Below are 23736 nucleotides of genomic sequence, written 5' to 3' on the forward strand. Positions count from 1 at the left end.
GAATAAATGGAAAAGAACCACAGAGAAGCTTTTGCTTTGGAGGTTTCCGGAGTCCAAAGGGGACTGCGTGGCCTGTGGCCAGGGAGGTCGTGCTCGCAAAGTTTCCACTGCAGGGGCATAGCTTGCACTTCAACAGTTCCATGTTTCTAAAGCGATTTGCAAACCAAAGGAAAAAAGAGGGCTGAGAGCCACCACTAAAAGGCTGACCCTCTACAGACCATCTCCTGCTCAGATCCTACCCTGACTCCTGAGGACACTGCCATATACAGGAAGATCCATAACCTGGCAAAATAGTTTAGTTGGTTTTGGTTTTTTAATAAAATAAAATAAAGTGGTTAAATCCCCCCTTCCAGCTCAAATTCCTGCTGAGCTCACCCACACCCCATGACTGCAGAGGTACTTGGCACCAGAAGGACTCGACTGAGCAACTTCCCATTGACCTCTGCTATTTCCTCTTGGAGGAAATCTTGGATTTTACTTCATTTTCTGGATGTACAAGTGACACCGTGACCCCTGGGGAAACCCCGCAGGGATGTTTATGGCCAGGCAGCTCAGGGCTAAGGCTCTGCCAAGTGCCCTCCTTCAGCAAGGGGGTTGTGTGCAGATGCCCATGCCCCTCACCCCAAGATCCCACAGAGAAAGGGGGGACACCCAGCACTCGTCTCCATCTCTCAGCTGCAAAACACTGCTGCTGGTGGGGACGCACAGGGATTGCCCCCCCAGCCACCCATCACTTGGGAGTGGGCAAAGGAGGAACAGGCAGTAAAATCCCCTTGGTCTGCCTGCTAACGAGGGGATTACCAGGGACCAGTGCCTGAGCATCATTAATCAGCAGAGAAGCCACACAGACACCTCACACCTCTCCTCCTGCGCTCCTCTTGCCTGCCTTGTCCTGCTGCGAGGACCAGTCCTCGTTATTTGGCACTGGGTATTAATTAAACCCCCCCAGGGGTGTCAGCGCAGGGGTACATCATCTCCCCATGCCTTGTACAGCTAGCACAGCATCATTAGCCATGTCGGGTGAACCACGTGCCACTTGTCCACCTGCATTGGCCAGTCCCTGCACTTCCACCATGCCGGCAGACAGGCTCAATGCCCAACAGGCAAATGCAGGCAAGACGCTGCCCTCCCCTTGCCTGCTCAAGGTACCGCTCCTCCAGCAACTCCTTCCACACCTGACCACCCACATGTGGGCACAGCAGATGCCATGGGGATGCTCTGCCCAGGAGGGAGCTCAACATACTCGCTTGGAGAAGTCTTCGGGACCTGAGCCTCCACCGAAGGCAGCTGACCAGGCTGTAAGGGCTGAAGCCCTCATTAGGGTGAAGATGAGCTCCGCTATAGAGAGCTGAGCTCTCTTAGAGTGAAGAATCTTCAGCTGTATACAGTAGATTTTCTTTAATGGACACATTACTTTAAACTAAGCCTTCGCCATCTGTTCCAGTCCCTAATTATCAATACAAAAACAAACGTCTACTCACAGTTACAATCGTAACGAGTAAAGATGCCAGCAATTAGAATGCACCAGCATCCTCGCCGCTGAGCAGTGCATCCATCTGTGATGGCACTCACACGATCCAGGCAGGGAGGACTCAATGCCGTCCTGGGCTCCCCACATCCTCCCGGGCAAACCGGTGAGAGAAGTGGCCAGAGCCAATGCCTGCAGCAGGATAAGCTGCATCTCAGAGGAGCAAAGGGTAGGCTGGCATCATTCAAGCAGTGGGGGGAAAATAAGATATTTAGAGTGAGAGTAGCCAGGCATGGAGCACAACAGCGCAGAAGCCTTCATTTCACACCAGCTGATGCTGTCTTGCCAACAACCCTTCCCAACAGGATTTAAGCCTCTTCCAGGAAAACCCTCCTGAACCAGCCCGAAAAAAAGCTGAGCTTACTTCCTGAAACCCCCACTCTGAAACCCACATTTCAGACCTCCCCAGTGTGGAGGGGTCCTGCTAAGTCCCACCATGAGAAGGTGTGACTTCTCCCTGGCAGGGAGCAGGGTCTGGCTACAGGCAGAGAGAGATGGAGGTAAGGAGGCCAACCCAGCTTGATCACGTTTTGACATTGCCGTCTGGAAAGAAAGAGATACGATGACAAATTTTCTGCTCAGGGAGGCCACAAAGAAATTTCTATGAGTACTGCACTCAATAGATGCCTCAGGGACACGGTCCCTCTCCCAAAGCAAGAAGCAGCAGCTCTCGCTCCTGCAAGAAGATAACGGCAGGAACCAGCCTAAGGCACTCAAAAGCAAATGCTTGGGCATATGCAAAGAGATGCAGGCATGTCTAAGACGGCCAAGAGGAAAAAGATAGAAATTAAGCAAAATAAGGAGAGAGGAGGCTTGATAACAACAGATGGTAGAGGGAGATTTAGAAAGTATGCCAGCTGCTGGAAATAAGCCCCCTGAGATGCGTGGGGGGCAGAGACGTGTGTGTCAATAGCCGAACCTTCGGAGGGGGGGGGGGAGACGGGAGCAAGGGGCAGGGCGCACGTGGCCGTGAGGGGCTCGGGTCCAGAGGAACAGAGGATGCTCTGCAGGTGGGATCTTCGGAAACTCATCCTGATGTGCCCTCGCAGAACGCAAGGCAAGCCTGAGCAAGCGCCGATGGGGTCAGTACACGGTCCAGCCCCAGGGCACATCCCCTGGGCAGCCCCGGCCCCACGGCATGACTTTCTGAAGGGGAACAACAGCAAGGCTTTTTTCCCCATAAGCAATGCACTGTATTTTCCCCTCTATTTCATGCTCATAAATGCCAAGCTTTCTTTCTATCCCCTCTTTCTCTCCCAAGAGCTTCAGCAAAATCAGCCCAAGGCAAACGCACAGCTTGGGAAGCTTCTGTCCAAGTTTGGTGACATTACCAGCGAAAGGGAACAATAGAGAAACAGAGCCAAGACGCTGTATTACAAAGACTAGTGCTAAATAACATTAACTGCTATGATGCTGCGAGCTCTGCCTTCCTGCAGTTGTCGTGACTTCAGGCTGAGCCCAGACTGCATCATGGCTTTCATCACAGCTACCTATACGCTCACAGTTTGCATCACACCTCTTGATGTCAATGGAAAGGAAGACCCACAGGTGCCATGGGAATAATTTGAATTTAATTCTCACTATTTCCCATAGATGAAAGGGCTCAAGCACACACCAGGAGGTTGCCTGAGTAATTCCAGGTTGCTCTCCACGACCATGCTTCTGACCACAACATCCCACTGACATTGTCCAGATTCGCCCATGCAAGGTTTCAATATATCCTGAACTTTGGACTAAGCTGGGGAAAAGTAGGAACACAAGATCCATGCGGCTCTGCTGCAGGGACCAAGGCAGCAAGCTGCTGGGCACACATCCCACCCAAAAAGTCTCTTCTGCAGGACGACTCCCCATCTGGTTCCTGCTCCTAATTGGGAGGGAGCACCACTGCTCGCCCCTTGTGCTGTGAAGGAGCCAGCGACTGCGTGGCATGAATGCCATAACATCTCCCAGATGGTTTAATTATGGCACTGGAGAGGCAGGCAGGGTAAGAGCAGGATCAGCCTCTCCCCTTTGATAAGCACTGCTCTTCTTAATCGTTTCCTGAGAGCACCGGCTTCCAAAAGAGCCGCTTACAGTATCTATACGCTTTCAATCAAAAATATTACAGCAACAACTAATTACGTCCCATCATTCCCATGGCTCTCTGCCTTTAATGGTGCATTTTGCAGCTACAGAATGACGGTGAAACTGCTCTGGAAGTGCATAACGAGCTCTCCCCATCAATCTCCCGCGGGTTCATTATGAGGGATTACCTGCCAAATAACAAACTCAGTCAAGAACGGAGAGGATGCGCTAAACAACAACAAAACAAGTCAACATGAAACATTTTCTGCCTGCATTTTAAAGAAAACCACTGATGCTTTGGGGTCTGTATCAACCTCACGGGGGAGAGAAGCTGCCGTGCCTGCTCTGCAAAGACATCTCAGCTGTGACACCACCATCCACGGCCACCAGCCAGCATGAGAAGGTCTGCAGTGGCCAAAAAAACCCACTGCTTTTGGTTGGAAAGGGAAAGAATTTATATATATCAGCTGAGGACGAGCGTGCTGTGTCAATTTGTGATGGGATACATTAAGCTGCGGCCGCAGAGCACAGCCCTGGACCTCCTCTGGGATCTCCCGTCAATGGCATGGACTTCAGCACGCAATGAAGATGCATCACAGCAGGGCAGGCAATAACTTAATGAAGCTCAGATTTGGGGGTGTTTGCTCAGCAACTATATAACAACTTTATCAATAAACTGCTGCCTGCTGTGACTGCGGGATGAAACACTCTAATTACAAGCAGCAAACACTATCCATATCAGGATATAGTAAATTGAAATATGCTGGTTGATGTGCCTGAAAGCGCCCAGTAAAATACCTGCTTAAATTTTTGCAAGCGTACGTGCATACGCACACACACAGCAAACCCAGCATATCAGGCAAGAGAAAAGCACAAGACAAAAACCGGGCCGCTGAGCCCCACGCCTGATACAGGCTAAAAAAGTTCAGGAGGCGATGTAAAGTTTGGGCCATAAGGACCAAGTCCCATTTACCAACACTCAATTCCTCCCTCCGGACAACGCAGAGGAGACCCAGCCCCAGCATCTCCCCTCGGTTTTCATGCTCTGAAGGGGCTTGACCCAGCATGGTGTTAGACAAGCTCAGCCAGAGCCATACAATCCATTTATCATAATCCTACTGAGAGATACAGTAAATCAAAGAGACGAACTGCCTGCAAATAAATTAGAGGGGGGAGGGAGAGGGGGAGAGGAATAGAGAGGAAAAGAGAGAGAAGTGCAGAGGGAGAGATAAGAGAGAGGGAAGGAAATGACAGAGAATTACCAAAAAAAGCATGCATCGCAGGGGAAAAAAAAAGACAAAGGGGACCAATTCAAATACAAAGATGAGAGAGAGAAGATAGGGCTTTCAATGCCTTTTGTTTTCCAAATTGTAAAACCTAATTTAGAAAATTTGGGAACAAGTTTTAATCCATTGAGCTCAAACATCAGGTAAAATACCCTGGAATGGAAAGGTGATTGATCAGGATGTAACTAAAGGTATGGGAACTGTGCATGACGTCAATGGTATAGAATAAGGGGTGGATACTGTCCTGGTTTCAGCTGGGATAGAGTTAACTGTCTTCCTAGTAGCTGGTACAGTGCTATGTTTTGAGTTCAGTATGCGAAGAATGTTGATAACACTGATGTTTTCAGTTGTTGCTCAGTAGTGTTTAGACTAATGTCAAGGATTTTTCAGCTTCTCATGCCCAGCCAGTGAGAAAGCTGGAGGGGCACAAGAAGTTGGCACAGGACACAGCCAGGGCACCTGACCCAAACTGGCCAACGGTGTATTCCATACCATGGGACGTCCCATCCAGTATAGGAACGGGTAAGTGGGGGGCAGGGATTCGCCACTCGCGGACTGGCTGGGTGTCGGTCGGCGGGTGGTGAGCAATTGCACTGCGCATCATTTGTACATTCCAATCCTTTCATTATTGCTGTTGTCATTTTATTAGTGTTATCATTATCATTATTAGTTTCTTCTTTTCTGTTCTATTAAACCGTTCTTATCTCAACCCACGGGTTTTGCTTCTTTTCCCGATTTTCTCCCCCATCCCACTGGGTGGGGGGGAGTGAGTGAGCGGCTGCGTGGTGTTTAGTTGCTGGCTGGGGTTAAACCACGACACCCTGCTTTCCCTGCAGCTCTCCTTCCCCGCTGGATTTATTTTGCCTTACTCCAGGACAGCACTGCCTATGAGGAAAGCTCTAAAAATCAAAACATTTATCCTGCATTTCCCTACACACCATCACTTCTTTAAAGATTCAGGATGAGTCATTGTCTTGGACCACATTCTCTAGAAAATCTTTGCACTCACTACGAAAACATGCATCTCGTAGAGCCCTAAATCTAAAATGCCAGCCGTGCTGTCAAAGAGCCCTCACGACGAAAGATGCACCTGGCATCGTCCAGCTCCTATTTACTAGATCTTATTTTAAAATGTCAAAGGGATTCTGCATGAGCGACGAACATGACAGACTGCTCAAACAACAAGCAAGCACCACTGGGGGACTCGAGCTTAGCAAAAGGCATCCCTTCACCCATGCACACCTCCTCCCAACGCAGCCAAGTGCTTGGCATTTCCCCCAGACACTAAGATTTGGGAGAAAAGCCTCCCTTTTCACCCTGACAAACCCCCTGGCTGCCAACAGCCCAAGCCAGACTGCTTGGTTGAGCCAGAAACTGAATCCCCCCACCAAAGTTAGAGGATTGCAAAGAAAAATCCCACTCTGCACAAGCAAGCGTGGAGCAAGCGTGGGGTGAGCTGGCCAGCACGGCCCTGGCACAGAACAACCGCAGCCAGATTGATCCTGTATTTTTTAATGCAGCATCCGACACATACTAAAGCCTTCAAGGAGGCCAGCCAATTATTTTCAGAACCAAACAGCAGCAATGGCATTGCTGGTCCGAGGACGTGTCCTGAAGATCCCCCACTCATGTGCTGGGGGTCTCGCCAGGGAGAGGAGGGAAGGCAGGGGAGCAAGAGTGGAAACGCGCAGGGATGCTCTGGCTGCTACTGGAGGTGACGAGCTCAGACCCGGCCGCTGGAGCACAGCCATTGAGGGGAGGAGGTGGAAATATTGAACCTCAAATGGAAGAAACTGCAAAAGCTCGTCAGCAAGCAGCTCCCTGCACTGTCACCTCCCCTCCCAGCACCGGCCGCCGTGCCGAGCATCGTCTCTTCGGTTTTTGCACCATATGGAGTCAGCTCGCGAGTGCAAATGAGGCAAAGAGCGCAAGAGGCAAAGGGAAATAAATCTGTGCCACCACGGCAGCACGTGGGGCTGCCAGCGGCACAGGGAAGCCTCCGTCAGGACATGGCCGGGATGGGGGAAGGCTCTGCCTGCATCCCCTGGGGATGCCCTGGCGGAGAGCCTGGTCGCCTGCCCAGCCCTCCCCGTCATAAGGCTGCACACGTGGGAAAGGAGGTAAAGGGGATGTGGCAAAGCCAACAGGTCCATCAGAAAGGACAGAGCACCCTGTGAGCAGACCCTGCTGGGTTTTTTTTGCTCTGGCCCCACATCCAAATGCCACTTCCCAAAATGCCCTGCAAACCCATCCCTTGGCTCTCACAGCTTTGCCCGGGACTTACCTTTTTCTTCATTTCTTTTTGCACTTTCAGATTTAGTCAAAACAGCCAATGGCCAGGATCTGTAACTATCCCACATCCTCTCCCAAAAATTTTACTATCAATCTCAGCCATCTTTAGGTATGTATGCACGTGACAGCTGGTCCGTTGAGTAAACAACAAAATGTGTTTGCCAAGATTTCTAAACGCCCATTCATGCAAGTTGCCATACCAGCTCTGACGGGCCAGGAGGGCCGTGTTAAACCCTTGCCTTAATACACCAGTAGCTACCAGCAACTGCTCCTCCCCGCCTAGCAGGGCCAGCAATCGCCCCTTTCGACAATGCCCTTCAAGGGGGTGCACAGGGCGGACTTCAGGACCCTTCTTCACAAGCTTTTGGCAAACTGCTGCTTGCCTCCCCCAGCTCCTGCCTACTCAGAGGCAGTGCCAGGTCCTCCGTCCCACCACATCCCCTTACACAAGGGCCACTGGGATCCGTATTCTGGGAGAAGAGAAGAAAAACAAGAGCTGCTTTAAGTCGACCTTAAATTGTAAGGTTTTGCTCAGGACTGTGCTTATGCTGAGCTCTTCCTGCAACCTGCAGTGGCCAGCTGAGCTGCTGAGTGGCCACAGCCCCCGCCGGCCCTGGGAGGCAAGGAAGAGGAGGAGGAGGATGCTGGCAGGAGGTGCCGCTTGGCAGCCAGCCTGCCCAGCACACCCCTGCCTCCAGCCCTGGCGCCTGCGCGGGTGCAAGCTGGGAAAGGGCTCTAGCATGAGGACAGCCATCTGCGCACCGGGAGCCGTGCCAAGGAGAGTTCGGGGGATTATTTCCTCCCCCCCCTCACCAGGATGGTCTCCTTCCCGAGTGCACGGGTAGGGCTGACTGAACACATGGGCAACACCTCACCAAAAAACTTGGGCATGGGGTTGCAGGGAGGTAAGCAAAAGAAGTCCACCAGAGCCACCTCCGGCAGCTTGCCAGCCCTGTCTCCGGTTGAACCCCAGAGATGCCTATGATCCACCACGGGCAAGGGATGGTCCCAGCGTGACCGGCATGGCTCCATTTCACGCAACGCCAGCTCTGCTCATTTTTAAAGCAGCACCGCTTGATGATAAACTTCCCCCTAAGCTCATGTCCATACTCACCTCTACTCCTGATGACACTGACCCATCCTCCCTGATTGTGGTTTCCTTACTGAAATAAATCACTTTAAGTGTACATTGTTCTCTGGGTCTCATTACTGTTCATCGTCTTCTGTGCAACAGAGCTGTCACGTCCTCATAAACTCTGTCATCTGGGTGACACAGGAACAATTTGGGAGGGCAGGCAGGTGGGGAGAAAGCACCTGCAGCTCAGTGGGGTACCAGGAGCTCCCCATCCCTCTCCTCCGCAGTTTTCAGATGGTGGGCTCGCACCTTCAGCCCCACGCACCCCTCATGGCACAAAAGCTCAGGAGAACAAAAGCAAGAACGCGCAACACATGTGCAAGACAGGATCATTGCACACGAGTACCCAGAAGATGGAAGGATGGCAGGAGTGATGGCAGATGCACCTTGATGGCCAAGAGGGTCTTCCTTCAGCAAGGTATGTCCCTGCAGGGAAACCTCCTCCAGGAGATGGCAGAAACTCTCCTCCCCAGATTTAAAGCAGAAACACCTAAAGGAGGGAAAGAGGAAGAGCCGGGCACAGGGGCAGCAAGATGGTCACCAAACCTTCTCTGGCGTGGATCCTAGGCAGCGCCACATTCAACTCCTCATCACAGACGGGTGCTTCCAACTCCATGAGGTTACTCCACATTAATCCAGAACAGAAGATCACAATCACGCTGCATACAATAAATTAAAAGCTCTGTGCCAAAACCCTGCAAGGACTGCTCAGGCGATAGCAACGCAAAGGCATCGTTTGCCTGTCACATCACAACACTCAGAAAGTGAGAAAGGGAGCAATTAAGGCTGTTGCTAATCTTGTAGTGTCCACAAAGACAGGTCTGTTGTTTTTTTGTCGAGGAGAGAGTGTAAGTGCCACCAGCTTCCAGATGGCCGGCGGCCCCATGAGGGGCTGGGACCTGCCTGGTATGAAAGGCCAACCCAGCTGGAAAGGAAGGAGCTGCTCACCCATCGCCACACGACTGACGCCCGCATTCCTGCCCATCAGCACAGCTCCCTAGGAAAAGGAGCTGTTTCCCAATGTGATATTTGGGAGGGTGCAAAGGTTTGGGTTTGCCACCAAGCACACAACACCTACATACACCCTTGAGCGTGGCCATGGAGAAGACATATTGCTTTCATGCCTTCCATAAGGTCAACATTTGCGCTTGTTTCTCAAGCTCTCCATCTCCCCCATCCCATCACAACTTCATAGGAAAACACTCCTCACTGCCCCAATGACCACAGCAGGAGAAGGAGACCCCCGGAGATGCAGAAGGATAAGAACCCCAGAGATGCATGTGCACCAGGACATCCATCACTGCCAGGAAAGACACCCCAGGTGGTCCCACAGGCTTCGCTTGGCTCTCCCAGCATCCCACCCCACCCCAAAAACCCAACCAGCCTGCTGCAGCCCAGCCTGAAGACCCCACATCCCCCCCTCCTTGCCCAGGGTGCTTGCACACGTGTTCGCACACGCCAGCACAGAGCAAGGGGGGAAGCCGCGTTGCAGAAATAACACAGGCACACAAACAAAAGAGCACAAGCCATTAATCTGGGTGAACTGGAGGAAATGAAATCATTATGTCTGCAGCTACAACATCCCGAAGAACAAATTTCCTGCCTGGATAATAAATGGATTCTTTTGTTTCACATTGGCCCCAACCATGTGACTATCTTGGCCTATTCCTCATCCAAAACATCTTGCTGTATAAATACCCAGACGGGCTCAAATTTCAGCTGCTAAAAATATGTTTTAATTATAATAATATATTATAATAATAATAATAACAACAACAAAATCTAGATCTACAGGCTCCCCTTGCCTCCTAAACAACCTCTGAAGTCTTTCTAGCACACAGGCAAGCAAACAAAAAGTCCAGAAGTTGCCAATTACAGCTGAACAGCACAAATGCAATCTTTGAAAGAAAGATTGAGGCACCCAAAAGGCAGCCCCGGGTTAATGCCCACAATAAATAACCCCTGCCAGCAAAAGAAATGATGGGTGCATGAGCATTTTAAGCACCAACAGCCCAAAAGTACCTTATAAGTATCTCCAGGTGCCAGGACAGGGACAAAGCCACACGGTACACCGATGATGACTCCTGACCTCCAAACCTTGGGGCTGTGCAGGTTTTCTTCTGAGCCAGGATTTCTTCTCGTGGCTTTCTGATCCCTCACTACGGCTTGGGATTTATTCATTAGATGGATGGGGAATGCAAGTTCTGGCCTCCCCTGGCTTGGCGAGAGTATTTGTCAGCTGTAGGAACGGCTCTGGGGGTCTCAAGGGAAGCAGACCTCTAGGAAAGTTGCATGAATTATTGGTTTCAACCATTCCTTTAATGTGCAACTCCACCAGATCACTCAGTTAAAACCATTTTTCCATCTAACTATATATTTTGCTTCTGATTTCAGCTTCTTTTTGCTTGCCTTCCCAGCTTTACAAACACATAGCAAACACTGCAACAAGTTTCAAAACAAGACACGGTTTTGAATCCAAACATCAAAGCGCCTTGGTGCAAAAAGTCTAAATTTTTTGGATGTTAAAGAGAGATCTCCATGAATGGGAACAAGCTCAAAAATCCCCCCAAGCCAGCAGGCAGCTAGAGGCAGAAGTTTCAACCAAGCCCACTCTGCCTTACTCCAAATGAAAGGGAGTTACTCCTTGATGCAGCACAGGAAAAGACCAGCCCACTTTGGCCTCAGAAGTGGTCCCCCAGCTGCCTCCCCCTTTTATTTGGTTTTGGGGAAAGCGTCTTGGGCACAAACCCACCTGCAGCTCCCCCTCCTCGGCGAGGCAAACCCTGGGGAGGGTTCCTTCCTCCCATGCACAAGCATCGCCCCAGGTGAGCAGAGGACAGCAAGGAGGCTTCTTCCAGAGGTTTCCTCAGAAATGTTCATTTTTCACCCCAACATGGAACGAAGACGCATTGGAAAGGCCAAGATTTTTCACGGAATGTGAATTTTATTTCTCTCCAAAATATTAGCTCAGCAGAAAATATTAAAGGGGATTAACAAAAGCAACCCCCAAGCCAGCTGTTCAAAGCCCTGCTTTCAGCCCACCACCCCATGCTCAACCATAGGTCTTACTGACTCAGGGTTGTACTTGTTCTACATCACCCAGGAGATCCCAGAGCCAAACCTCTTCTCTTCAACTTCAAACATAAGCAGAGAAAACCCTTGTTTTGAAAGCCGGCTTGGTGCATCACGTGGGCAGAAGTTCAATTTCATTTTCTTTTGTGGGTCATCTTTAATTTCAATTATATTTTGGATGCTGGGGAAAGTGTCCAAGCATAGCTGCTGCCTCATTTCAATCCCTTATTGTTGCTGTTTCTTCAAGGAAGGGGAAAAAAAAAGAAAAAAAAAAAGTCCTTGGAAACTAAATATTTACACACTGACGTATGCTAATCCCAGCAGATCCAAGGGTGGGAAGCCTATTTAAAAAAAACCATCCCTAACTACTTTCCCATTTTAAAGGGAATAATCTGGCAATTAGCTAGAACACTTACCTGTGCATAGACAGGACAGGGGTCCGACAAACAATTTTTATACACTTCCTTCACATACAGTTGCTGACAGACAAGCAGCACAGAGAAGCCGGAGGCATGGGGGGCGGTCAGGGGGTCATTAAATGCCACCCTTGGGAGGCCACCCCTGGGATGGGGACAAAGACGGCTCAGGCAGCGGTATCTTGCTGGTCCCTTGAGTGCTCTGCAAGGAAACCTCCTTGCTGGGAAAATGGCAAAAGAGCCCCAAACACCTCAAAAGGCCATCGGTCACCTTGCAATGATGCCCCAGCAAGCGCCCAGGTCTCTCCCAGCAGTGCCACAAGCGGGGAAGCGCAGTGGGTTATTAGTGCAATACAGTGACTGATCAGGAGCATCTTTCAGTCCCTCTTTGCTGATGTATTAACAAAACTTATTCTCTTATCAGACAGTAATGTGGTTTCTGCTGGAAAAAAAATCTAAATAATCCAGACCAGGGGATGTATGTAAGGATTTCCAAGGTCCCCCCTGCCACAGCAAAGCAAATAGCAGTAATCTGGTAATTAGCAACAGCCGCTGTGTTGCTCAAGGAAAGGGCTGAAGCCTTCAGGATAGGTGAAAGTTTGATTATAAGACGCGCACGGCAGATCATTTAGAAAGATAAAACCGCATTCGCTCTGCCGCAGCCAGCTATTAAAAGTGGAGAATGTTATTTCAGGTAATAAAGAGCAAGACCTGAGGACCAGCCTGGGAATTCAAATTTACAACTTGTATCAAATTCATATGCTGTAAAACTTCACCTAGTTTATAAGTTTCTCGCCAACTTCATAAAACATGTTTTATTATTATTGTTTTCTGACTTTCCTGCCTTAATAAAATTCCTCTCCCAGCCTGTGTGGGTGTTGCATTATAAACATTTGCACTTTGATTCATTCAAGACTGAAGAAAGCTTTCAAGGTAACCTATTAGGAATACTTTAAATGTTTCAAAGACATCCCAGTTTCCCCTGAACGTCGCCAAGCTTTAAAGAAATAAATAGAAATGTGCCTTGCTGCAAACCACCTCCAAAAATCTGCTGGGCTGGTGACTCAAGAGATCACATTTGGGAGCGACCAAGTCGCATGCCAGCTCAGCAGGGTCCATCCCTGGCATGGGGTGAGAAGACACAGGGGAGTATTGGGGCACAGGCTAAGGCAGGCACCCACCCATCACTCCCCAAGCCCCCTCGGCAGGGAGCCCTGGGGATGCTGCCAAGTGGGTCCCACTGGTCAGAGGCAGCTGGGCCATTTTCTCACAAGTTAAGGACAGGACTGTGCAAAAGTAGGGGTTTCACCATCCCTGGTCAGCCCCAGCAAGCAAAGCCCAGCACTGGCACACAAAGGCAGAGCCAGAGGGTGCTCTAAGCAGCATCCTTCTCAAAGCAGTCCATTTTCTCCAGCCTCAGCCAAAGCCCATTGAAGTTAATGAGCCTCTTTTTATAGGTTTCGGCAGGCTTTTGAGCAAGCCTTTCAGTGCGGCAGACTCCCGCCTGTGCGCAGTGGTGCCAGCCGTTTCAGTAATAACCCACGCATGGCACGAAGAGAGATAATAAAAGTTGATTTTTAGAAAGATACCAAACACAATTAGCTTGTGACCTTACAGCTCCCACCAGCCTACATCCACGTCCTCTCTGGAAGGTCAGCTTCAGTATCTGTGGCTCAGGGGAGACATTGCCAGCCGAGGGCCAGAGCTTGGAAGGGCCCCTACCCAAGATGGGTCCAAAGAAAAAGGCCTTTAATTTGTGCCTTTAATTCCTGCACAGCTGATGCTTTTCTCCATTTCACTGAGCAAGAGTAAGGTTACCTGGTGTGATGCATGTGGCTCAAGATGCTGCACATCCCTCCCCAGAAAATGCAGCATAGAGCTGATCCTCCTACATTTTATTAAACCAAAAATTACCGCTTTACAGCTTCCTATCTGGTCCCAATAATGTCATTATATGTGACCCCACTGTGCCTCTGTTGAGAGCCTGACAGGCTCAAACGACTTAGACCCCCACCAGCAATTTCACCTCAAGGGGCAAAGCACAGACAGCCAAAGCCACACATCTCCAGGAGGTTCACCGACTTGTGTGAAGCTTCTGGACAGCTTCAGCCAAACCCCACAGGGTGGGGAGCAGCTCTGTGCATCTCGGGCTCACCCGCAGCCAGGTCACGCCTGTAATTTCCAGCACTCAATAAAGGATGCAGAGACCCAGCATTGGTGCTTTAAAAATAACTACAGCAGAAGCACAGTGATGGAGCGGCCACGTGGTGAGGGCATCTCTATGCTGCTTTGCACTGCGGGCAAACACCACGTATGGAGCAACCTCGCAGGCACCGCGGGTACACTATGCAAGGCAAAGGTCCTGAACTAGTCAAAAACATTGTAGGAAGTACTTCTGACAATACACCGGTGACCTTGAAAAGCCAAATTTTGTTCTTTTCAAACACATTTGTTTCAAACAAAAAGCAGAGCCGATGCCTCACGGAGCTCTCTGAGAGCATACCACTCCTGCTCTGTCCCTACATGTCTATCTCATTCCTTGGGCATTTGGAAGTATGGAGCTACAGGTGTTGGGTGAAAAAAAAAAAAAAAAAAATTAAAGTGCCCAGGCACCTACCCCCAGCTATTTCTTTGGGCCATGCCAGCCTGTCCCCAGCACATCAGGCTGTTCCCCTACCAGCTCCCCAAAGCCAGAGGACAGGGGGCTGCCCAGCAGGACCAGAGCAGACCTCCGCAGCTGGCCCCGTTCTGCTGCTGCCTCCCCAGGACAGCATTTCCTTTTCAACTCTTCTGCTGCGTTCCTGGTTTTCTCCGGGAAGATGTAATTCACACCCCTTCGCCTCTTCTGCAGTGATTTAATGTCTTTTGAGCAAAAAGCAATTATCCTCATATAAACAGGACCCTAGCGAGGATGATAATGAGTCGGCTCTGACCCTGCAGCTAAGGAAGCGGCTGAAGCAAGTGGAGGACTCTAGTAATCAAAGGCCCGTCCCCAGCCTCTGATTGCAAAAAAAGAAATTAAAAAAACCTCCATGAAACTTTAATCATTGCTGTTCCCTGCTCCATCCCTTCATCTGAAATGTATGTTTTAGCACCAGGAGAAAGGGGACCAACACCAGCCCTAGGTCCCTCCCACTTTGCCACCTGGGTGCATTTTGGGTGTTGTTTGCTGGCTCACCCACAGAACACCACAGCAGGGAGCAGGCACAGGGGGATTGATCTTGTGCTCAAAAGCAGACACAACAGCCCTGTTTTCCCAGGTTTGGGGGCTCAAGGAGAAGCACCCCCCCATCAGGAGTCAAGCCCAGAAGGCAACAGGAAGGCAACCTGCCCTGCCCCGGGACTGGCACACAGGGCAGGGCAAAAAAAGGTGTACCCCATGCCCTGCCCTGCAAACAGAAAGAAAATAGGAAAACAGAAGCAAAGACATGGACATGCAACAGGTCTTGGGCTTTGCAGGACTGGAGACGCTCTCCAGGAGATGGCAGAGCCAGAAGCAGAGAGCATCCAGTGCTACCAAACACTGGGGCAGTGGGCTGAGCTGCCCTTCCCCTCAAAAAAATAAATATATAGCCAGGCAAAGACACCAAAACCCAACCTCGTTCAAAGCAACCCAAAGAAGATGCTGGTTGGGTTTGAATAATCCAAAACTTGGTGCCCGGTTGCTGCTGGGATGCGGCACACAGGGTACCGGCGCATCAGAGAGGCAGGCAGGATGCAAGGACTTCTCAGGAGAAAATATCATGAAACAATCCTTTAAAGTTGTGACAAAGCCCCCATCTGGGATGGGGGGGAAACAGCCTAAAAGCGAGGATTTCCACAGGCTCTCACCTGTTCTCAGCCACCACCTTTACTCACTGCATAACAAATTAAAGCTTAATCAGCTTCGAACACCAGTAACACTGACTGGATGCCTCCCTGGATATTAAACATTTTTCTCACTACACTAACAAGCACATACCTGAGGCTTTAGTAATCCCTAATTACTTGGCATGGCTATTTCCACATTAAAAAAAAAAAAACCAAAAAAAACCCAACACCTTAATACTGTAAAAAAACCCCCAAGATAAACTTAATACTGTATTTTTTTCTCCCCCCTCCCCACATCTACAAAGACCTTGAAAGGACTCCACCTGCTTATTAAGGGGAACAACTGAAGAGAAAACAAGCCAATTAACACTCACGAACTAAAACTGCTCCTAACCCTCTCCTCTTCCAGGTGACCGCTTGCCATCGCCCTCCACCTGCCCCAAAAGTGGATGGCACGAAGATGCTGACCCTGAGGTTGCTCTGGGGGCTGCAGGGACCGGCTGCTCTCCGGCTCCTCTCCTCCCCCCTGGGAGCATCCCACCTGCCAGGTTTAGGTTGGAAGAAGTGAGGCCGAAGGAAAGTCATCTTTCTCAGCCGGGACTGGGCGCAGAGCCCCTTCCCCTTTGAACTGTTGCCTCTGTGATTTTTCACAGCAGGGCTCCCAGCAGGAACTTATTAAAGCCAGACCAAAGCATGTATGCTTTAATGGTAATTAGGTCACCCTGGGTTGTGGGCTTAGCAGGCAAAACTATAATTATTTAGAAACATCAAGTTTAAATGCCAAAGAGTCTTAATGGAGCTGAGCTAATTAACCAATTTCAACTGAGTAACTGATTAGCTTAAAAAAAAAAAAGAAAGAAAAATCAATGATCATAGACAACAACATTTTCTTTTAACAGGTTGTTTTCTTGCAGCAATTCTCAATTGCATAAAAGGAGACCAACAACCCCTGCTAACCTAATATTATTGTAATTAAATATTCAACAGAAAGCCTCTTCAATTATTCAAAAGACTGATAACACTTGTTTATAATTGGGGTGGTGGGAGAGGTTTCCAGAAGCAGGGATTTTGCACATCATTGGGCTCCGGTCGCAGATGCAAACCCACGTGGGCAGATGAGTTGCTGCATCGGCACGCAGTGCCAGCTCCAGCATGGCTCCGGCCACCGCTCCCATGCCTCCTGCAGAAACCGAACTCAGGGCAGACAGATGCTTTCCAGCCCAGACATGAGAAAACAGACCATATGGTCCACACGCTTTCTGGATTTTTGTTATTAGACCAAAAATTTAGGGGTCTAATGGCCAGTTTCCAGGTTTCACACCATTTTCCGATGGTAGTGCTATTCCCCCAGCAGAGAACTGGGAGGAAAAGCAGACCCTGGTGTATCATTATAATTCACTAAGCGGCATTACCGTAGGAAATTACAAATTAGCTTTTCAGCAAAGGATATGAGGATATTTAGATTAGCTATAGAGAAACTACAGAACCTTTCAGTACATTATCAAAGCTCTCATAGCTCCAACTTCCAGGGAAATTAAACAATAATAAATATTGAGCAGGGAAAGTTAATTTCCACTGAATGCGATTTAATAATTCAAAATTTATGAGAAATAAATAAATAAAAGCACAGACCCTTTAGCTCCTACAAACACACATCCCATTTTTCTCACCATTTCTCATGATGCGACTTTGTGGAAAATGGATGGTGATCATGAAAAAAAAAAAAAAACCAATCAAAAAATCAGCTGTGGCTGGGACTGACCACATTTACAGTACAGGAGGGAGCTCGTCCACATCTGGCACTTAGATGGAAAGCCACAGAGCTGATTTGGGCAAGAGTTTGTTCTCTTTCTCTCCAAGGGCTGTGTTGCCTCTACCTGTTACTGGGTGGTGTCTACATCAGCCCCGTGCCCGCTCCCTCCCCTGCACACTCCCAAGCAGCCTCTCAAGCTGCTCACTCTTGGAAAGATTGTATTTTTAGCCCCTAGAAGCTGGGCTGTGCAATAACCAGCTCAGTGTCCCGGGGCCACCCAAGGTCCCAGCTGTCTCCTGATGCTGCTCTGACATCGCTCCATCCCTTTCTGCACATTTCTGCTCCCACACCAACCTCCCATGAGAGGGAAAGCGAGGAGGGATGCTGGGTGCTCAGCCGGCAGAAGCACCCTGCATTCCCAGGTGGACCACGATGCATCCGAATGTCATCCAGATTCATGTTCATTTGCCATCCCCACCACCACTTTGCAAGATGGTGTCAGTCACCACTGGACTCAAATTCCCACCACATGTGTTATCTGCACCACTTCCATCACACCAGCTCCAGCAACCTCCGTAAGCAACACACACTCTGGCTTCCTAACATTACAACCGAGGCTATGCCTTTCCAAATTGCTACCCAGCAAATATCCAAGCTTAACATTTGCCTTGCGCAAGTATTCATGCATGCTACGCTTGATAGCTCCAATGTTTGCAGAAAGAGAACAAGGTCAAATTGAAATGCGCTTTCAAATTCTAATGAATATTTGGGGAAAACATTCCCTCCCCCAACCCCAACTATTTACTCAGCCTCACTGTGCTGTTAAACGACTGCTTATACTGACTGTGTCTGTTCAGAGGGAACAGAGTGCTGCAGCACCCTTCGGGCAACAGCATACAAGTTTGAGGCTCCTGCATGAAGCCATTTCCATGCCAGGGCATGATGAGCTCGTACCCACAGCTGAAAGAGGTGAAAAAAATCATCCTCAAGCTGGCTGGATCTCAGACAGAGTGGCGCAGCACACACCACAGGCGTTATAAGAGCAGCACTCAGTGAGCCTCAGCCTTGCTCCGAGCATCTCTTCCATCAGCCTTATCCCACGGCACGCCTGCTGCACCAGGGACCAGCGCCTCCAAGACTTTGCTGACCTGATTAGCATTGAGTTACCTGTTACCCAAGGTACTATTTTCCCCTTTTCACCAAATCTGAATATTTCTTTAGCTTGCAGAACCCATCTCTGCTAGACACATCTATTATTCAGCACTGTGGCCTGGATCCAGAGCCAGACGAACACATTCGGGCTACTTCATCAAAAAACAGTATTTTCTTCTGATTTTTAAGGCCAGTGGAAGGTTTTTGCTCTGTCCTGTCGTGTCAGGAACTGCACCAGGGATGGGCAAGAGGCCAGTTTGCAAACCCCCCTGGCAGCTCATGCCACAGCAGACGGCATCACTAAACACATGGAAGCACAGAGCAGCAGCCCGATTTCCACACAGAGATGGTGAGCAGAAAGAGCAGAAAAATAAATGTATTTATCACAGACCTCACCTTCGCCACGCCTGCCTTTCACAGAGCTCCTTCAGGGCCCTTATTTGCATTAACTGCTCCAAGACCATCTTCAGCATCAAATAAATACTAATAATGACAGCCCAACAGGCAGGCTTTCCATTTTCAGTGCTGCTTTTCAGATCTCTCCATCATCGCCAATGCTCATTTTCATCTCTAATAGGCTTCCTGAGCCAAGCCGCCAGAGCACTGTAAGTTATTCAACTTTCGGCTGCACTACATTCAGGGAAAGTGAAATTCAAAGCTTTAATTAAAGTGAAAAATAAATCAAGACTTTCACCTTAAGGAAGGAGACCCACATGAAATTGAGATGCAGGTGAAGTCGCCCACGAGATGGGTTCGAGCAGGGCTGCTGCTGATTCAGGGACAGCTGTACCACTGCATCTCTACCACAAGTTGAGCCGCATATATGCATCCCAGGGACAAAATCCCCCTTTTCAGGTTTTCCAGCACTTTGTCACACTGTGTGGCATGAGCCACCGAGGTCACCTGCAGCTTTGGGCCAGCCGGACCTTCGGAGACACTGGGACACTGCCTTTCCTTCACCTCCATCTCCAAGCCCAAAGCACGAGGGAAACGAGAAGGGAGGAGGAAGACTGAGGCAAGGCATGAGTCAGTGATACCAGCAATTAGTCAAAAAAAAAGCAACACAGGCATCTTGCAGTCTCAGGCCCCTTTTCCATGACTTGACAAAATGCTTTCCCTTCAGGCTGACAAGATCTGAGCTCACTCATCATGCCAGGAATAAGGTTTTTCCCCTTAGGGGTTTTTTTTTTTCCCAGATAGTTTGTGCAAAAAAACGTAAAAGTAAAGGGATGGCTGGATACTAGCACTTGCAAATTCCTGTGCAGGATACCGGCACTTGCAAATTCTCTCTTGAAAGACTTATTTCTAGCTTCTCCTTGAGAACTGCTCTGCTCCAGGTGAAGCAGCTGGGCCAAAGGTGGAAGCCCACGTGGTGATGGTGGTGGTGATGGGAAGAGCGGAGCGGCAGCCGCCAGCTCTCAGCCTGCTCAGTGCAGGCACCACTCCGGCGCCTGGCGGAAGCGGAGGAAGCCCAAAGGATGCCTGCAACAGATGTGTGCATCCCGAGCCAAAACAGGAGGAGAGACTGCGCCTGGGGCAGGCAGCACGCAAGGAGCAGCAGCCAGGGATGTCGCTCTTGAACCAAACCCCCATCCCTGGTCCTCTTCTGGGCTGCGGTTCCAAAGGCCAGGCAGGCAAGCGAGTGGATAAGCACGGGAAGCAAAACTAAGCCAGATCCATCAGCCCCAAGCAGGGCTTTCCACCTCCCTCCCCGTGCTTTGCTTATCATAATGCTGCAAGCAGCAATACAGGATACAGAGAGAAAAATCGCGTTTTTAAAAGGGCAGGCGCAAGGCAGGGAGATGATGGATAGGTAAGCAGGTAGGCAGATGAAACAGTGTATGTGGAAAAGCTGCACCAAAATGGACATCAGCCCCATCTGACCTACCAACACCTCCAACTCCGACAGCTCCTGAGTTAAAACGTATAATGCCGGCCCATTACCACCCTCTCTGTATGCTAAATGTGATTATATTTGGTTCAGCTAACACGAGAGAGAGCACACGAGCAGCTCCTGAGTGATTGCAGGGTGTGGGAGAGACGGCGTATTTGTTCCTGTCATCCTCTCACGTCCCTCTTCCTCTTCACAAGCCACAAAAAAATAAAAAATTACTATAAACATCCAGGTGTACAGCAGAAAATGGTTAGCTAAGCCACAGGACTTAGTAAAAACCAAGTAACCATAAGAAAACTCGGATAAGCGACTTTACTATCTCCAGGTTTGTGTGCCGCAGGCAATGATTTAGCAAGGTTTTATGGAGGATAGAGATGTTTGCAGGCAGCCCCAGCCCTGACCCTGGCTGCATCCTCCTCCCCTCCAACCGGGTCCAGACCTCCAAATGTCTCCCCCGCCATCCTGGAAAAAAGACTTTTTGTCTTGATGGCTGATTTGGGATGCAAGGAGCCATCCCTCTCTCAGCTGCTTCTGCAGCCCGTGGCAGAGCTCGGCTCCAGCAGTGGCTTTGCCTTGCTGTCGGAGAGAGCTGCTGGCAAAACTGGTCTCGCAGCCGCTCCAGAGCGAAAGCCAGACCCCAGGGTAAATCAGGCTCTAGGAGACGCTTCAGCTTGGTTAGAGAAACCCACATTTCAATCTAGCAAATTCAACCTCTGCACCAAGAGGATCCATAAGATTTAAATAAGCTCCACAAAAAGGTGTTTTCTTTATATGACCATGCCAGGAGACTGTCGCCTTAACTCCAAATCAGATTCAATTGCTCTGCCTCAGAAATTCCCTGTCCAAAATTTTCCCTTAAATCTGAGATCTCTCCCAGGATACTACTTTACTATCCAAGTAATTTCCTCAGCAGAGTAGAAATAACATCGCTCTTCAACAGGTTCAGTCCTGAGCAGGGATGCTGGCTCTGCCAGCCAAGCACGTGCTCCCAGGGGTGGCTCGGGGCAAGCTGGGGAAGACCCTGTGTGACACACAGACACGACACCCAGGAGTGCTCTCAGACAGGGGCTGAGCTGAGGTCTCCCAGCCAGCCGCGATTTCAGCAGTGCCTCAAGCAGCTGACGCTGCAAACGCCGGCTAGCGAACTGCCGCTAACAGGTCTTGCATTTTCATGTGCAGCTTCACGACTGAGCAAACACATGCCTGTTTGCATCATGCTTAGGGAAGGCATCAGCATTTCTACCTCAAGTTATTTCTACAGAGATGCAATGAGGGAGGAAGCCCAAGAAATAAGAAAAGCAAACGCCTGGGACAGCCAAAAGCCTTTGGAAAGCAGACGCTGCAGCAAGTGGGCCTGCCCACCACGATCCAGAGCAGGCACGCTTGTTGAGCGGGGGGCGACCGCGGCCGACACTGCTCCCACTCCATCGGAGACCAACACAGCAGCGTTTTGGCTCCTGAACTGGCTCTGTGCTGCCCGGAGCTGAGCTGCCGGTCTCCAGTCAGCTCCGGCAGCTTCCAGTTCAGCAGCAACTGCACTCACATCAGCTAAATCCCCCCAAGAAGGGGACAAGCCTCACACCAGCCGACAGCTCAGTCTGCCCACAAGACCCCATGCATCATCTTTCCGCAACCACACATTTCTTGCTGCCAACAAGAGAGGGGCCGCACCACATCCCCTGCTTGCAGCCACCGCTCGAGCACTGGGCAACCCCTGCCTCAAGCCCTTTCACCCATGTTGTACCGGGAAAAAAGGAGGCAGCGGCAAAATAAAGGGAAAAAAAATAATATATATAAGCAATACTTCCGAAAGCCATGCTGGCCACAGAGTAGTGATGCACCACCAAGACAAGCCTGGGGTGACCTGCTGGTCCTGCCAGGCCCACCGCCCAGAGGCTGGCTCTCGGCTGCGGGCACTGTCCCGGTGCCCAGCAAGTCCCACAACCACGCGGGTGACGGAGAAAAGACTTCAGCCCGACGGCATGCACCTTGCTGAAAGGACAGCCACGCATCACCTTGCTGCAAAGACAGCCATGCATCTGCCCCGTGGCTCCACCGACGAGCCAAGCGTCCCCTGACACAGCCTGACCCAAGGGAAGGAAACCCCCTGCCTGCGCCTCCTGGTGCATCCATCCTCCTCTTCCACAAAGCTCTCCTGAACTCCCACGGTCGTTGGGAGGTACGGGAGGAGGAAGATGGCCAGAGGCGGTCCTCCGCACAGCCACGGCCCCTGGGGGTGTCCCCCCACCGCGACCCCGGGCAGGGCTCTGCCGGGGAGGGGATCCAGAGGAGCCGCCCGTCCCACGCAGATCCGGACGGGTTTCCCGAGAGCTGGAACCCCCCCTGCCTCTTCCCGAGGCCACCCACGGGCCGTGGGCGAGCCCCGGGCTGCCAGCACCGCCTGCGGGCCGGTTCCCGCGGGCTGCGGGAGGATGGCTGGCACAACCGGCCGGTAACGTGGGGAGCTCCGCGCCCCCCGAAGCGGACGGGCGCCGTGCCGGGAGCCAGCCCCGTGCCGGTTTGCAGCGCCCGGTACGCTGCGCGGCGGGGGAGCCGGTTCCCCGGCCCGTCCCCGGTTGCAGACGCCGCGGGTGGCGCTCCCAGCCCACGCGTGCCGCGGTGGGCGCAGGGACCCACGGCTCAGCATCCCACCGTCCTCCCCCGTTCCGGTCCCGCCTCACCTTCCACGGCGGCCGCGGCGGCGGCCAGGCAGAGCAGCACCACCAGATCCGCAGCCATCGCCTCCCCGGGCCCCGCGCGTCGCTGCTCCGCAGGCGTCAGCCGCTACCGGCGGGCGGCCGTGAGCGGGCATGGGGGTGCGTCCGCGGGACGGGACGGGACGGGACGGGACGGGGCAGGGCGGGGCGGGCCGGGCCGGGCCGGGGCCGCGGGACGGGACCGCGCCGCCTCCCCGCGCCGCCCGGGTCACATCGCCGCCGCGAGTGGGGCGCGCGGCCACGCCGCCGCCGGCCCCCGCCGCCGCCCGGCCCCGCCCCCGCCCCCGCCCCGCCAATCCCCGCGACGCGCCCCGCCTCCGCCCCGCCCCCGCCCGCCGCGCGCTGCCGTCCGAAGGGGGACGGCGCCCCCTGGCGGCCCGCCGCCGCCCTCCCCCCACTTTTCCCCTCAGCGGCACCCCCGACGGGGCGGACGCCGAGCCGCAGCGCAGGGCCCCGAGGAGGGGGCGAGGGGGGCCGGCTGGCTCAGGCCGCCGCAATCCAATTCCCCTCTTTTGCCCCCAAAGAGGAAGCTGGAGCGAACAGGCTGCCCCACATCGAGGCGGTCCCCCCCCCCCCCCCAAATATGGCTGCTCCCACCTCAGGCTCAGAACACAGCG

General features: G+C 51.5%; 1 protein-coding gene across 2 annotated transcripts in view; it reads right to left on the reverse strand.

Annotated features, from left to right (window-relative positions):
• EPHB1 (EPH receptor B1) overlaps nt 1-23362 on the reverse strand; it is an 84305-nt gene extending 60943 nt beyond the window's left edge. For both annotated transcript variants that reach the window (XM_052803792.1, XM_052803793.1), the window contains exon 1: nt 23084-23362. In XM_052803792.1, coding sequence (XP_052659752.1) covers nt 23084-23141 — 58 coding nt within the window. In that variant the 5' untranslated portion in view covers nt 23142-23362. The remainder of the gene's footprint in view (nt 1-23083) is intronic.
• Between the last annotated feature and the right edge of the window lie 374 nt (nt 23363-23736).

This window comes from Harpia harpyja, chromosome 12, assembly GCF_026419915.1.
Source record: "Harpia harpyja isolate bHarHar1 chromosome 12, bHarHar1 primary haplotype, whole genome shotgun sequence".
Classification (NCBI taxonomy): domain Eukaryota; kingdom Metazoa; phylum Chordata; class Aves; order Accipitriformes; family Accipitridae; genus Harpia; species Harpia harpyja.